Source organism: Hyla sarda, chromosome 8, assembly GCF_029499605.1.
Source record: "Hyla sarda isolate aHylSar1 chromosome 8, aHylSar1.hap1, whole genome shotgun sequence".
Taxonomy (NCBI): domain Eukaryota; kingdom Metazoa; phylum Chordata; class Amphibia; order Anura; family Hylidae; genus Hyla; species Hyla sarda.
The window spans coordinates 227,192,922-227,207,153 of NC_079196.1; the positions used below are offsets into that span (position 1 = coordinate 227,192,922).

Genomic DNA, 14,232 nt, shown 5'->3' on the forward strand with positions numbered 1-14,232 from the left:
TTTATTTTTTTGCAATTTTAAAAACTTTTCACGAAAAATCTCCAGGCTACTGTGCAATTTTGTGCAAGATCGGGATATGGGGTTGTCTGCAATTTGTAAAGTATTTAAATTTTTTTATATATTATTAATATATATATATTTTTTTATATGTACAATTTTTATATATTATTATTTTATATATATATATATATATATATATATATATATATATATATATATATATGTACAATTCAGTGTAAATGTTTCCGCAATTTATTTATTTATTTTTTTGCAATTTTACAATTTTTTCACGAAAAATCTGCAGGCTACGGTGCAATTTTGTGCAAGATCAGGATATAATGCTGTGTGCGATTTGGAATGTATTTCTTTATATATATATATATATATATATATATATATATATATACCGTATACCGTATATATTATTTTTTTTATTTTTATTTTTTTTTCATTTTTGCTTTATACTATGTACAATTCAATTTTCTTTTTTACGTAATTTTTTTTTGTGTGTCATTTTAATGTTTTACAAACATGGAGGAAAGTCCCGCCATGTGCTCGTCGCAGACTACGGCGCACTTTTTTGTGCAAGATTAATATATGGCAGGTGATACTTGGTGATACTTGGTTCTTTTATTCACCCCCTGCTCTCCTTGTGACTTGGGGGTCAGTCAGATGGTTCCCCCCCTCCTCGGGCACAGCGCCATCTTGTGAGGGTAATGAGCTACAGGTGGCTTAGCGAGCAGCAGGCGGAGGGGGGATGGGGGAGGTATTCGCTGACATCACATGGAGGAGAACTTCCAGGGAACTTGTGTGTGTGGGCCAGAAGAGGGAGGAGACGTGTGGAAGGATAAAGGAGGGAGGTGCAGCTGCAGCCTCACAACAAGGGAACAGACACTTGTGGAGCCTGCAGCTGGGATGGAGGTCATCACAGGTAGGAGCGTGCGAGGGACTACAACTCCCAGCGTGACCAGATATCTTCTCTTTATAACACTTTAACTGCAACGAATGCCTGACTGCGACACTGTGAACTAACTACAACTCCCAATATGGCAGATACCTGATCAGTGTAATCTGTATGCCTGACTGCGACACTGACTACAACTCTCAGCGTGACCAGACACTTCAACGGCAACTAATTCCTGACTGTGCCGGTGTGAACGGACTACAATTCCCACCGTGACCAGACACCTGATCACCATAACCCTTTTTAATGCCAATGTATACCTGACAATGAGTGTGAACTGACTACAACTCCCAATATGACAGATACCTGATCACTGTAATCCATATGCCTGACTGCAACACTGAGCTAACTGACTACAACTCTCAGCGTGACCAGACCCTTCAACTAATGCCCAACTGTGACGGTGTGAACTGACTACAACTCCCAGCGTAAGCCTATCCTGATCACAGTAACTCTTTTTAATGCCAATGTATACCTGACGGTGAGAGTGAACTGACTACAACTCCCACCGTGACCAGACAACCATAACCCTTTGTAACTGCATCTTCTGTCTGACCATGACCGTGCCTTTGGATGGACAACTCCCAGCGTGACCTGATACCTGCTCATTATAACTGCAGTGTATACCTAAAATGTGAACTACAACCCCCAACATGGCAGAAATCTGATCATAACGCTTATTCATGACTGAGACACTGTGAGTAAACTGACTACAACTCTCAGCGTGACCAGACACCTGATCGTCCTGACTGTGTGAACTGACTACAACTCCCAGCATGTGCAAATACCAGGTCATTATAATGCTTATGCCTGACTGAGCGAACTGACTACAACTCTCAGCATGACCAGACACCTGCTCACCAGAACACTTTTACGTATGCAAACTGATAACCCCCAACGTGACCAGATACTTGCTCATTATAACACTTTAACCGCAACGTATGCCTAACTGCTAGTGTGAACTAACTACAACCCCCAACATGACCGATACCTGAATACGATAATGCTCATGCCTGACTGTGACACACTGAGTGAACTGACTACAACTCCCAGTATGACTAGACCCCTGACCATTCTAACACTTCTCAACTACAGCCTATACCTGACAGTACGTGAACTGACTACAACTCTCAGCATGACCAGACACGTGATCGCCATAACACTTAACTGCAAATAATGCCTGACTGCGACATTGTGAACTGACTACAACTCCCAACGTGACAAGATACTTGTCCACCATAACACTTTTATGACTACAACTCTCAGCATTACCAGACTCCTAATCGCGAGAACTCTTTAACTGCGATGTATATCTAAAAGTAGAATGTGGGACAACTACTACTCCCAACATGGCCAGACACCGGCTCACTACAACACTTCTACTGCAACTTATGCCTGACTGTGACAGTACGTGTGAACTGACTACAACTCCCAGCCAGATACAGGAGTGTAATATAGTGTTGTAGAACTACAACTCTCAGCATGTTTATATCTGACCGTAACCAGTTTTTAATGCCAGGGTTATAACATGGCTGTCTTAAAGGGCCAGTACCCCTGATAACAGAACAATAGATTGAATTGAAGCCCATGTATACACCAGTCTTGCTCTGGGACACTGTTCCTCCAGCTGTTGCAAAACTACAACTACCAGCATGCCCGGACAGCCGTTGGCTGTCCGGGCATGCTGGAAGTTGTAGTTTTGCAACAGCTGGAGGTGCAGTTTGGAGACCACTGCTATGTATGATGCTGCATATAACACTGGACATGACTCCAGTTGTGGGACTAGAAGTACCAGCATGCCCTGAGGTGGTGCTGTAGATAGGGCCTGACATTGACCTGCTGGTATCCGAGGGGGTGTGTGGAGACACGCGCTTGGAATAGCAGAGGCGGACGAGCGCTATGCATGGAATGTAGATCTGGATCCGCATGTAGAGACCGTATAACAGTCCCGTATATACACTAATACTAAAGCTTCTCCCTGGTGCTGGGGTGTCAGTATTTTGCGGGGTGCGTAATCTAGTAGTATGGGTGTGCCTTATAGGTTGTGGTGCCCTACGCGTAACAGTTGTGGTGCCCTACACGTAACAGTTGTGGTGCCCTATAGAATACGAAGCATCCACAGGGCACACCACACATGATAAATGTCCTCTCTGGGACCAGCACTGGCCAACAACCCCCCCCTGTCCCCCCCCACGACCCCGTCCGGCCTGTTGTGGCAGACGGGATTACCAACAACCGCAGAGTGGATGATCCTCATTGTTTCCGTAAATCCCATAAACGTGAATGAGCTTTACGGTAAGAGCAGAGCGCCACGGGTTACTTTACTGTAACTCCGATTTACTCCCGATGTGGGGATTAAGATACGGTGAATCAACAATCACAGCATCATGTGGATAGATCTCCATAGTGTCACTGCTCTTACAGTAAAAAATCCTCCATCACATCATCATGTATTCAAGATCTCCATAGTGTCACTGCTCTTACAGTAAAAAATCCTCCATCAGGTGGCAGAGATTTCCATAGTCTCACTGTTCCAGATGTTGCTTGAGGTTCACAGTTTGGAGACCACTAACTCAGAGGAGGGCCCCCCCCCCCTTGTCATGGTTTAGGTATAAATCACCTGCAAACAATTAAACTTTACTCTGTAATGACTCTAAAAGGTCATTATTCAATATGTAAGAGAACCCAATACTGCCCCCTGTAGTTTCCACTAGTAACTGTGACCTCCTTTAAATACTGCCCCTGTTGTCTCCCCTAGTTACAGAAACCCCTCCACTACTGCGCCAGTGTGGTCTTCACCAGAAACACTGTCCCCCTGTGGTCCTCACTAGTAACTAGTGTTGCTCGCGAATATTCACAATACGAATTTTATTCGTGAATATCGCATATTCGCGAATATAGCACTTTATATTCATAATTACGAATATTAGCTTTTTTTTTTCAGTGATCATCCCTCTCTGCTTCCAGCTTGTGTGGTGTAAAGAAGGCTCTAATACTACTGTGTGAGACTGGTGTGCGAATTTTCGCATATGCGAAAATTTGCATATGCTAATTTTTGCATAGACGAATTTTTGCTTGCACAGGTTTTCGTATATGCAAATTTTCACATATGTTAATTTTCGCATACGCCAATATTTGCATATGCGAAAATAAACGCGAATATTTGCGAATATATGACGAATATTCATCCATATATTCGCGAATTCGAATATGGCCTATGCCGCTCAACACTACTAGTAACACTGACTTCTCAAATACTGCCCCCTGTGGTTCTCACTAGTAACACTGACTTCTCCAATACTGCCCCGTGGTCTCCCCTGGCAACATGGACTTCTCCAAGACTGCAAACCCCCCCGTGGTCCCCACTGGTAACACGGACTTCTCCATGACTGCCCCTGCAGTAGACCGTATCAGATCAGGGACAGACAATGACAGCCTCTGGTAAAAGTTTAGTACGGGGCCTACTAATGGGTTTACGAACGGCAGCTCTTCAACATTGCCCTTGGACTGTATTATGCCGTGAAGGACTTCACTATGGAGTATTTTCTGACCTGTAGGTGGCACTGTCCTATTATTCCATGTGTTTTGTTGCCCCTTTCTGTTCTCTTGTACCCCCCCCCCCCCCCACACATGTTATTTCTCTGCATTCTCTTGTTTGTTATCCATCTATTTGGAGGAACTGGTTCTTCTTGATGGAAGGAATGGAGGGGGGGCTGATACCAGTGGTTGGTTGTGGGTGATACTTCTGAGGAATCTGCACAATAATGGGGCCATTGTCTGTCAGCGCCTCCTTATTTATGCCGCTCTTCCTCCTCGGCACAGGCTTGGCTGTACAGTGAATTATTTATTGTGTCTCGCTTCTTTTTAAAGGGACTCTCCCTGTTGTTCCTTGAAGTGTAGGATCTGTCTGGGGCCGCTTCTCGGCTGCCGTTTCCTTCTCATGTGATGCCAATCTCCTTTTCTTGTCAGCAGAACATCTGGCTGGAATTCTGAGCCTCTCGCAAGAGCAAGATGGGAAGGAGGCCAAGCGGCAGGCGCTACTACTGGTCTCCATGGCAAAGACTCAGGCTGGCAGACTGGTGGAGGACTATGTAAGTGGCATCTGGGGACATGGGTGGGGATTTGGAAAGCTACACGACTGACTCGCCTGCTCCTGAGCAGCACCTTCACTTGGGATGGAAAGGTTTCCCTCCACGTTGAGGAACCAGTGACTACAAAAGGTGCAACATCCTGTCTGGCGCATTGTTCTGGGTCTCCACAGCCTGTAATTCAGTTCCTAGAAAGTTCAACCTCTTCAGTGATGATCCTCAGCTTGGTGACAATTAAACTTAAAGGGCTACTCTGCCCGTAGACATCTTATACCCTATCCAAAGGATAGGGGATAAGATGTATGATCGCGGGGGTCCCGCTACTGGAGATCTCCCTGCTCCTTCCTGCATTTGTTTAGTGTCGGTTGCAGCGCCAGAGGCGTTCCCTGCTTGTGATTTCGCAGCCACGCCCCCTCAATGCAAGTCCATGGGAGGGGGTGTGACAACCGTCATGTCCCCTCCAAAGACTTGCATTAAGGGGGCATGGCCGTGAAATCACGAGCCTCCACCCTGCATCTCCAGTCATCTGGCATGGAGAAAACTTTGCTCCATGCACCGGATGTCTGGGGTGCCGCAGCAGAGATCGCAGGGGTCCCTAGCAGCGAGAACCCCACGATCAGACCTCTTATTGCCTATCCTTTTGGATAGGGGATAAGATGTCCTAGGGATGGAGTACCCCTTTTAAAGTAGTACTCCGGGATATAAAAACATATTACCTTTTCTGAGGATAGGTGTCAGATTGCGGAGGGTCTGACTGCTGGAACCCCATGATCTCCTGTACAGGGCCCCCATTCTTTCTAAATGGAGCATGTTGACCACTACCCGAAGCGATGGCCGACACGCCCCCTCCATGCAGCTCTGAGAGCGGGAGATTCCTGAGTGGAGCGCTCTGGCTCTTCCATAGAGCTGCATTGAGGGGACGTTTCGGCCATCGCTGTGTGCTGTGGTCGACACTCCATTTGGGAGGAGTCAGGGTCCCGTACAGGAGATCACGGGAAGTCCCAATGGTTGGATCCCCCGTGATCTGACACTTTGCTGTTAAAGAAAAACCCTGATAAAAGATGAGATTGTTCTTTACACAGAATAGAGTTGGAAGGCCAGCAGTATTGTGATTGCAGCTCTCGCTGTGACTGGAGTGTAAAGTGTCTATTCACACATTGTGGTCCTGTTGCGACGTGTGAATAAACCTTCATACCCCGTTAACTTTGCCCCATACAGTGAATCTTCTCTATTCTTCTGAATCCTTGTTCCGGCTCTCGTTTTTGTTGACACAGTATTTTTAGCTTGTCTGTCCGCTCCGCCACCAACCTGTGTGTCATGTTTCCAGGCGCTGATTTCATCTTCTTAAAATAATCTGTCTCCTCCAGTAACTTCTCTTCTGTCTCCTTTACAGCTCAGTCACCAGGGGCCTCCATTCTCAGACAATGGAGCTGCCCTTCCACAAGTGAAGATAGACGGTATACCGACCCTGGCTAACAACGACCTCCCATCATCTCCTTGGAAGCGTCTGGATGATGGCCTTCAGGCCTTCTCGTCTCTGAGTGAATGGTTGGCTCTAGTCCATCTCTGGCAGAATGATCTCAACCATAAAGCTTGGGAGCTTCTTCGCCTACTGGAAATCGCTGAGAATAATTCCAGAGCCATCAGCTCCAACCTGGCCACACTCCTGGGTAGGGGAGATATCTCTGCTCCTTCTATTACAAGTCCTTCCACCACCATGAAGAAGAAGGTGGCTGGGTACCTGGTGTGTAAGAGTTATTATGAGTGGCTCAGCCTAACCGAAAGGGACCTGCTGATCCTTGTCGTAGAGAGCTCCGTGTAGTACTCCTCAGAGGCCTACTCAGATGACATCATCCTCAACCAACCCTTCTTAAGACAATTCTACTTAGACATGCCTACCTCGGTGAGGACACGACTTACATATTTTGCTTCCTTTTGTGCTGGGGCTTCAGATGTTGACTGGCCAATCGAGCAGTTAGACCATTTCTATGCTATGAAGAAGCCAAGGTCCAGGGGTGGAGGGGCCAATGGTGAGGATCTCTTCCCATTCCAATGACTGACTGCTGAAATCACTGTGGTAGTACCATGATTTATATAAGGTACCACTGGCCCCAGGTTACCAGTACAACACACATGAGAGGATGAAGTCTACTGACCCTGACCCCCCCCCCCCCCCCCCCCCCCCAAGAGGAAAGTTGTCAAATTCCAACACCTTGCAATGACCATCTTTTTGGAAGAGCGTCTTATCTAACCCTGGAGCATCTTCAGCAGTTGTTCCTCTTGTAGCAGAAAGTTCTAAGGTTTAGATCCTGTATTGGATCTCCTTTATGATTCTTCTTCTATATAAACTTCCAGAACTGTAGTTCAACTCCCAAATCGGGTAAATTTGGGTTCTAAAAAGTCTTTGGTCCAAATGGGCAAGTCACAATGAAATGGATATTGTGTAGACTCCTGCAATTCTCATCATTTGTACAGATCTGCATGGCTCACAATTGGGTCACTAGCCCCATATAGCTAGGAGTGACTGCTGTTTCTGGTTTTTGCAACTAGGAACAATGGAGGGTACATGAAACTCTACACTAAACCTGGACCAGGTGACTTGTATCTGACCATCTGTGAGGACTTAACCCTGGATTGAGACTTTATTTGTTGTTCTTGGCATTGGTGGTTCTTGGCTTGGTCATCACTAATCTTCCCGCAACTCTAGGGACTGTGCGACTGATAGAGCTGAGCCCGTACCTATCTGCAATAACCAGGCTGTTTAGATACTAATAATTTATAATATTTTTACATCTGCTGTAACTTAGAAGGTTTTATATTGTTTAATAGACTTTTTTATAAAATTTTTAAAATCTTATGTGTGGTGCCCTTTTGTTGAAAGCATCTTAAAGCCATAGTCCTATAAATCCTGATCTATTCGAAAGCAGAGTCAAAGTCTTTATATATTTGAAAGCAGAGTCAAAATCTTTATTCAAGTCATTGTACAGTAATTTGGCTGCTTCTGGCCAGGATGCCAGCATGTTCACTGAGTGGTTACAGCTGTTTCGTGCTACGCACGAAACAGCTGTAACCACTCAGTGAACATGCTGGCATCCATTGAATAAAGATTGGATTCTTAACTTTTCATGTGATTTAATGGGCTGAGAACCTCATACAGTGGAGCACCATCTCTTTACACACGTCTCGGTGTGCTAGGTTGTGTTTTAGAAGCAACTGGTCAGAGGTAGATACAGAGGATAACTGCGGCGGCCCCTTTTTTATTTTTATTTATTTTTTTTTCCCACAGCACAGCACTGTGTGCTGGATAGAATCTTCGGTGCCCCAAAACTACTTCTGGGAGCAAAGTGAATGCTAAAGGGGTAGTCCGGTGGAGGGGGTGTTCCAGTACTTTACAACTTCCTCTGGATCATACCAGTATGAAGAGTGAAATTTTTTTTTTTTTTTTTTGAGCGCTACTGTGTGGCGACGGGGGTCAAATGAAACAGAGGTATGAGCCAGCACTTACGCAGGGCTAACTTCTATTAGAAAAAGAAGTCAAAAGGTAAAACAGGACAACGCGTTTCGGCACTCACTCGTGCCTTCCTCAGGTCCACAATCACAAATTTGTGTAGTTCTGGCCAGAGTTCCTGCGGGTGGGCTTGGGTGTTGGGGGCAGGTATTTTCATCATCCATTTTTCTAAAAAAAAACAAAAAAAAAAAAAAACTACACCAGTGAGCGCCATGTTGTTGTGGTTTATTTTTTATTTTTTTTTCTCCTCCTTTTTCCTTCATACTCTGTTTCATATAGCAGCTAAGTACTGGAAGGATTAAGATTTTTATATAACTTTTACATAACTTGCATATCTGTAACTTTCTGGCACCAGATGACTTAAAATAAATAAATAAAATTTACATTTTGACCTTTGGAATTAGAATTCCGCTGTGTGAATGGGAAATGGGACAGTGAAATCCCCATTGAGGATAATGGGCACTAAATTTTGTGGAACTTTGCGGGGGAAATTCTGCCATGTGAACATAGCCTTATGCCATGCACCCGTAGACTATGCTGCCCCATTCTCTCCATAAATGCAACCCCCCCCCCCCCCCATATGGATGTTTATTGCCCTATAAAGCTGTAAAAATTCCCCCCTGCAGCGTCTTCTTGGGAAACATCAGTAACTTAGATGCCCATAGCCTGCGCCATCTCTGTGCCCTTCCCTCCCCAAATATAGGAAATAAGGGACCTGAGTAACTTGGCCGGTGTGTAGGCGCACGTGGTGTAGTTGCCCATAGCAACCAATCAGATCGCTTCTTTCTTTTTCCACAGGCCTCTAAAGAGGCCTGTGGAAAATGAAAGAAGCGATCTGATTGGTTGCTATGGGCAACTGCACCACTCTTCCTCTGCACAGGTTTTGATAAATCTCCCCCAGTATGTTGCCAACATGTAAGGCCGGCAGGATCAGTCAGTTTAATGGCCTGGAAATTGTCGTCATTATGTCTTAGGGCAGTTTCCCGCACATGTACGTTTCATTTAGCAGGTTACAAAGGTTGCGATTAAGATAATTTTAGATAGTGAGCCCCAATGGGTACAGGGACCAGATTGAGCGTACTGCGCTGTGGAATCTGTGGGCACTATATCTTTATTAGTAAAGGGGTACGCTGGTGGAGGACAAATGGTTTTTCATACCAACGGGTGCCAGAAAGTTAAACAGATTTGTAAATTTACTTTTATATAAAAATCTTAAGTACTGGAAGGGTTATCAGCTGCTGTATGCTCCACAGGAAGTTGTGTAGTTATTTCCAGTCTGACCACAGTGCTCTCTGCTGCCACCTCTGTCAATGTCAGGAACTTTCCAGAGCAGGAGAGGTTTGCTATGGGGATTTGCTTTTACTCTGGACAGTTCCTGACACAAACAAAAGTTAGAGAGCACTGTGGTCAGACTGGAAAGAACTACACAACTTCCTTTAGAGCATATAGCAGCTAGGTAGTGGAATAGTTAGGATAATTAAATAGAAAGCTAAAAACACATTTGTAAATTCCTTCTGAGATCAGTTGATTTGAAAGCATTTGTCTTCCACCGGAGTCCCCCTTTAAGTACTTTTATATGTAAAGGAATAAAGATCTGCTGGGAGATGTAATCACTAGGTATCAACCTGTCCAGAGGGAAAGTGGCAGAGTTGCCCATAGCAACCAATCAGATCGCTGCTTTCATTTTTGAAAAGGCCTCTGAGAAATGAAAGAAGCGATCTGATTGGTTGCTATGGGCAACACAGCAACTGTTCCTCTGGATAGGTTTTGATAAATCTCCCCCAATGTCCTAAAAAAGTAATGGAGCCGCCCTCACCTGGTATCCAAAGGAGCAGCTAACCCTGGTACAGAACATGAAAGAACAAAAGATTCCAGCACGGCGCTTTCCCTCACAACGCTGGGCTTTATTGTTTATAATACAATGACACATCGGACCGAAACGTGTCACCGTGTTCCCTGTCTGATGTGTCATTGGATTATAAACAATAAAGCCCAGCGTTGTGAGGGAAAGCGCCGTGCTGGAATCTTTTGTTCTTTAATGTTGCTATCCACTGGATGTATCCGCACCATTCCACACCTGTTACCAGAGTACAGAACATGTTATACCTCCCTGTACTGTAAGAGGCGCTACCAGACACCAGTCAGTGCATACACTTCAGTAATACAGGTAAAGAGTACAGAACATGTAATACCTCCCTGTACTGTAGGGGGTGCTACCAGACTGGAATTCAGTGCATACACTTCAGTAATACAGGTAAAGAGTACAGAACATGTAATACCTCCCTGTACTGTAGGGGGCGCTACCAGTGAGTGCATACACTTCAGTAATACAGGTAGAGTACAGAACATGTAATACCTCCCTGTACTGTACGGGGCGCTACCAGACACCAGTCAGTGCATACACTTCTGTAATACAGGTAAAGAGTACAGAACATGTCATTCGAACTAACGAATAGAGAGGTCAGATCAAGAAGTGCGTCCTTGACATCACAGACATCACAAGACACCCCCTCTAGCAGATAATCTGCACCTCGATCATCTAGACCAGTGTTTCCCAACCAGGGTGCCTCCAGGTGTTGCAAAACTACAACTCCCAGCATGCCTGGACAGCCTTTGGCTGTCCAGGCATCCTGGGAGTTGTAGTTTTGCAACATCTGGAGGCACCCTGGTTGGGAAACGCTGATCTAGACGACAAACACATAGGAGGATGCAGGAACCCTATGGCGGACCGACCACTAGGAGAAGGGCTGATAGATCCCATCAGTATGATCATCAACGCAATACTATGAAGGTAATTAACCTGTCTGATATTGAACTTACAAATGCACAGTTGAAAATTTAGGAGCTTAGGTTTATCTTTCTCCCCTATGTCCAGCTCTGACCACTTTGGTATCATTAAGGATCTCCACCTCTTTGCCAGAAAGCTTAATTTCAAGGAAATCTATCACAACCAGTCAGACTCCTCTTTTTGTACATCACGTAATGAGATGGTAGCCCTTCAGGCCTTACAGGATTTACAGGAGGAACAGGAACCCATTATGGACAACTGGTTCCCAAGCACGCTGCTCCCTAAATCCTGTAAGTTTCCCCCTTTATCCACTATTCCTAATGTTGATCTCTTTGTCCAACTAGTATCTGCCAAATTAGAGCAATTGCCCCCCAAAGTGTTTAATCACAATTGTTCAAAAGAGGAACAAGAAGCTATTGTCCAATTGAAAAAACTGGAAAATATTGTGATTAAGCCCTCAGATAAGGGCGGCAATATTGTCGTCTGGCCCACTACGCTATACGAAAAAGAAGTGTTCAGACAACTAAGGGACGAAAAATGTTACAAAAAATTGACATACAATCCACTAAATAATTTAAAGAGGAACTCTCATGTATTCTATTACAGGCCACCACAGGATTGATTACATCGAAACAGAGGGCATCATTAATTATTGAGAATTCGACCATTGCTACGCTTTATCTATTGCCCAAAGTTCATAAAGAAGCCTCCACACCACCAGGTAGGCCCATTGTGTCGGGACGAAACAGCTTGTGTGAGCATTTATGTAAATTTATTGACCATCGTTTGAAATCAATAGTTGAAACTATACCATCTTTTATTAAAGATACTACTGATGTACTTCGGCGGATGGAATCCCTACAACTGGACCCCGATATGCTTATAGTTACAGCTGACGTTGAATCATTGTACACATCCATACGTCATGAAGATGGACTCCGTGCAGTACAGTAATTTTTGTATATGTCTGAACTGGAACCCAATCAAGGTGAGTTTATATTAATCTTACTTGAGTTTGCATTGAAACATAATTTTTTCCTATTTAAAGAAAAATATTATTTACAACTACAAGGCACCGCAATGGGTGCAACATGTGCGCCAGCATATGCAAACTTGTTTTTAGGGGCATGGGAGCGATCCATTTTTCTCACTGACCCCGTGCATCTTATTGACAGGGTCCAAATGTGGGGGCATTTTATAGATGACGTGATATTTGTATGGAAAGGGAGTTTGGAAGAACTAATTACCTTCATGAATAGTCTGAATGACAATGATCAAAACATCAAATTTACATTCAAGGTGGGTAGGACATGGATTTCTTGGATGTATCTTTTTCTGTTGATAATGATGGATTCGTTCAATCGGATCTCTTTCGCAAATCCACATCCACAAATTCTCTGCTTCATGCACGGTCCTCACACCCACAGAGTCTCATTAAGGGTATTCCAATGGGGCAATTCCTGAGACTCAGATGTGTGTGTTCTACAGATTCGGCGTTTGAGACCAGAGCAATGGAACTAATGGATCGGTTCAGAGACAGAGGATACCGAGAACAATGGATTTGCCGCACATATTTGTGGGCCAAACATGCAAAAAGAGGAGTCTTACTACAATCAAAACCTCGGACCCAAACGGACAATCAGGTTAGGTTAATTACTACCTATCATGGACAAACACATGAATTGTATAAAATCTTATCCAAGTATTGAAAACTCCTTACCATGGATCCGTTGTTAAAATTACATCTTCCTGAAAATCCCTCCATCACTTTTAGGAGAGCACCCAATCTCCGTGACACTTTGGTACGCAGTCACTACAAAGTAGCCAATAAACAGACAACAATTTGTCGACCCTGCAATAAGTGTGTTGCGTGTCCAAACATCTGCAATGCCGACACATTTACAAATTCAGACAGATCTAGAACATTTAAACACTATATCTTGCGATACAATCGGCATTATATATCATGCCACATGCCCGTGAGGCCTCATATATGTGGGCATGACCACGAGAGAATTCAAAAAGAGAGTGAGGGAACATGTGCTCAGAATCCTGGCTGCCAAACATGAAACTGATCTTACTCAGCTGACCACAGTACCCCGCCATTTTAAAACACACCACAATAGTGACCCTGACGGATTCCTAGTTAGAGGTATTGACCGTGTATTTATTGGGCAAAGAGGAGGGAATTGGAAAATTCAATTGGCACAATTGGAGATCCGCTGGATCTATCGGCTCAGAACCTTACATCCGAATGGACTTAATGATCATGTTAGCTTCACCCCCTTTATTTGATTCCACCTTTATGTTATATTATAATATACTAGTAGCTTCCTGGTCTTTGGGGGGTATTTATCAAAGGATTTATGTGTCTTTTTTAATGTAACTTTGGCGCAATACTTTGGCGCAGTGTCTTTTTGCGCCAAAGTTTGGAGCATCTTCTCCACTGTCATTTTTACAACTTTCTGAAAATCACACGGTCCTGTGTGTGATTTCAACTTTAGTCAGTAATTCATCATTTGGGTTAGCTGCCCCTTAGGACACCAGGTGAGGGAGGATCCATGTTACCTTTTTAGTACATTTTGTGTACTGTACAGGACCCTGAAGACGTTCCTGTCCTCTACATAGACAGTGATTACAGCTCCCAGCAGATCTTTATTACTTTTATATGTAAGGACTTGCTTTATATATTAGTTATCTACTTATTTTCCTTTTAATCCTCACTTTTTTTTCCCTATTTTTGGATGACCTTTTGTTGGCTTCAGAACCAATTGCCAGGTTTCCATAGAGTTATGGTCTCAAGTAGAGTTGAGCGAATTAGTAAATTGGCTCGTAACGAACCTCACAGCTCGGCTGTTGATTACTTTAGTCTGCGTAAATTAGT

The 14,232-nt window shown here is 44.1% G+C and overlaps 1 protein-coding gene across 2 annotated transcripts; it reads left to right on the forward strand.

Annotated features, from left to right (window-relative positions):
• Positions 1 to 463: 463 nt before the first annotated feature.
• On the forward strand, positions 464 to 8,003 carry LOC130284262 (cardiotrophin-2-like). 2 transcript variants are annotated; one of them, XM_056534448.1, is made up of 3 exons: positions 464 to 931; positions 4,934 to 5,055; positions 6,446 to 8,003. In XM_056534448.1, the coding sequence occupies exons 1-3, from the start codon at positions 784 to 786 to the stop codon at positions 6,872 to 6,874; spliced, it is 699 nt and encodes a 232-aa protein (XP_056390423.1). In that variant the 5' UTR covers positions 464 to 783; the 3' UTR covers positions 6,875 to 8,003. The 2 variants fall into 2 exon arrangements, with proteins under 2 accessions (XP_056390423.1, XP_056390424.1); XM_056534449.1 differs by having other exon boundaries at positions 466 to 931; positions 4,937 to 5,055; positions 6,446 to 7,993.
• Positions 8,004 to 14,232: the final 6,229 nt, after the last annotated feature.

What these genes read in the sequence shown, in the direction of transcription:
- LOC130284262 (XM_056534448.1), top strand. Translation starts at nt 784, where the DNA reads ATGGAGGAGAACTTCCAGGGAACTTGTGTGTGTGGGCCAGAAGAGGGA. An exon ending in TGGGATGGAGGTCATCACAG is followed by an intron (nt 932 to 4,933) that starts GTAGGAGCGTGC and finishes TTTTCTTGTCAG; the next exon opens with CAGAACATCTGGCTGGAATT. An exon ending in GCAGACTGGTGGAGGACTAT is followed by an intron (nt 5,056 to 6,445) that starts GTAAGTGGCATC and finishes TCTCCTTTACAG; the next exon opens with CTCAGTCACCAGGGGCCTCC.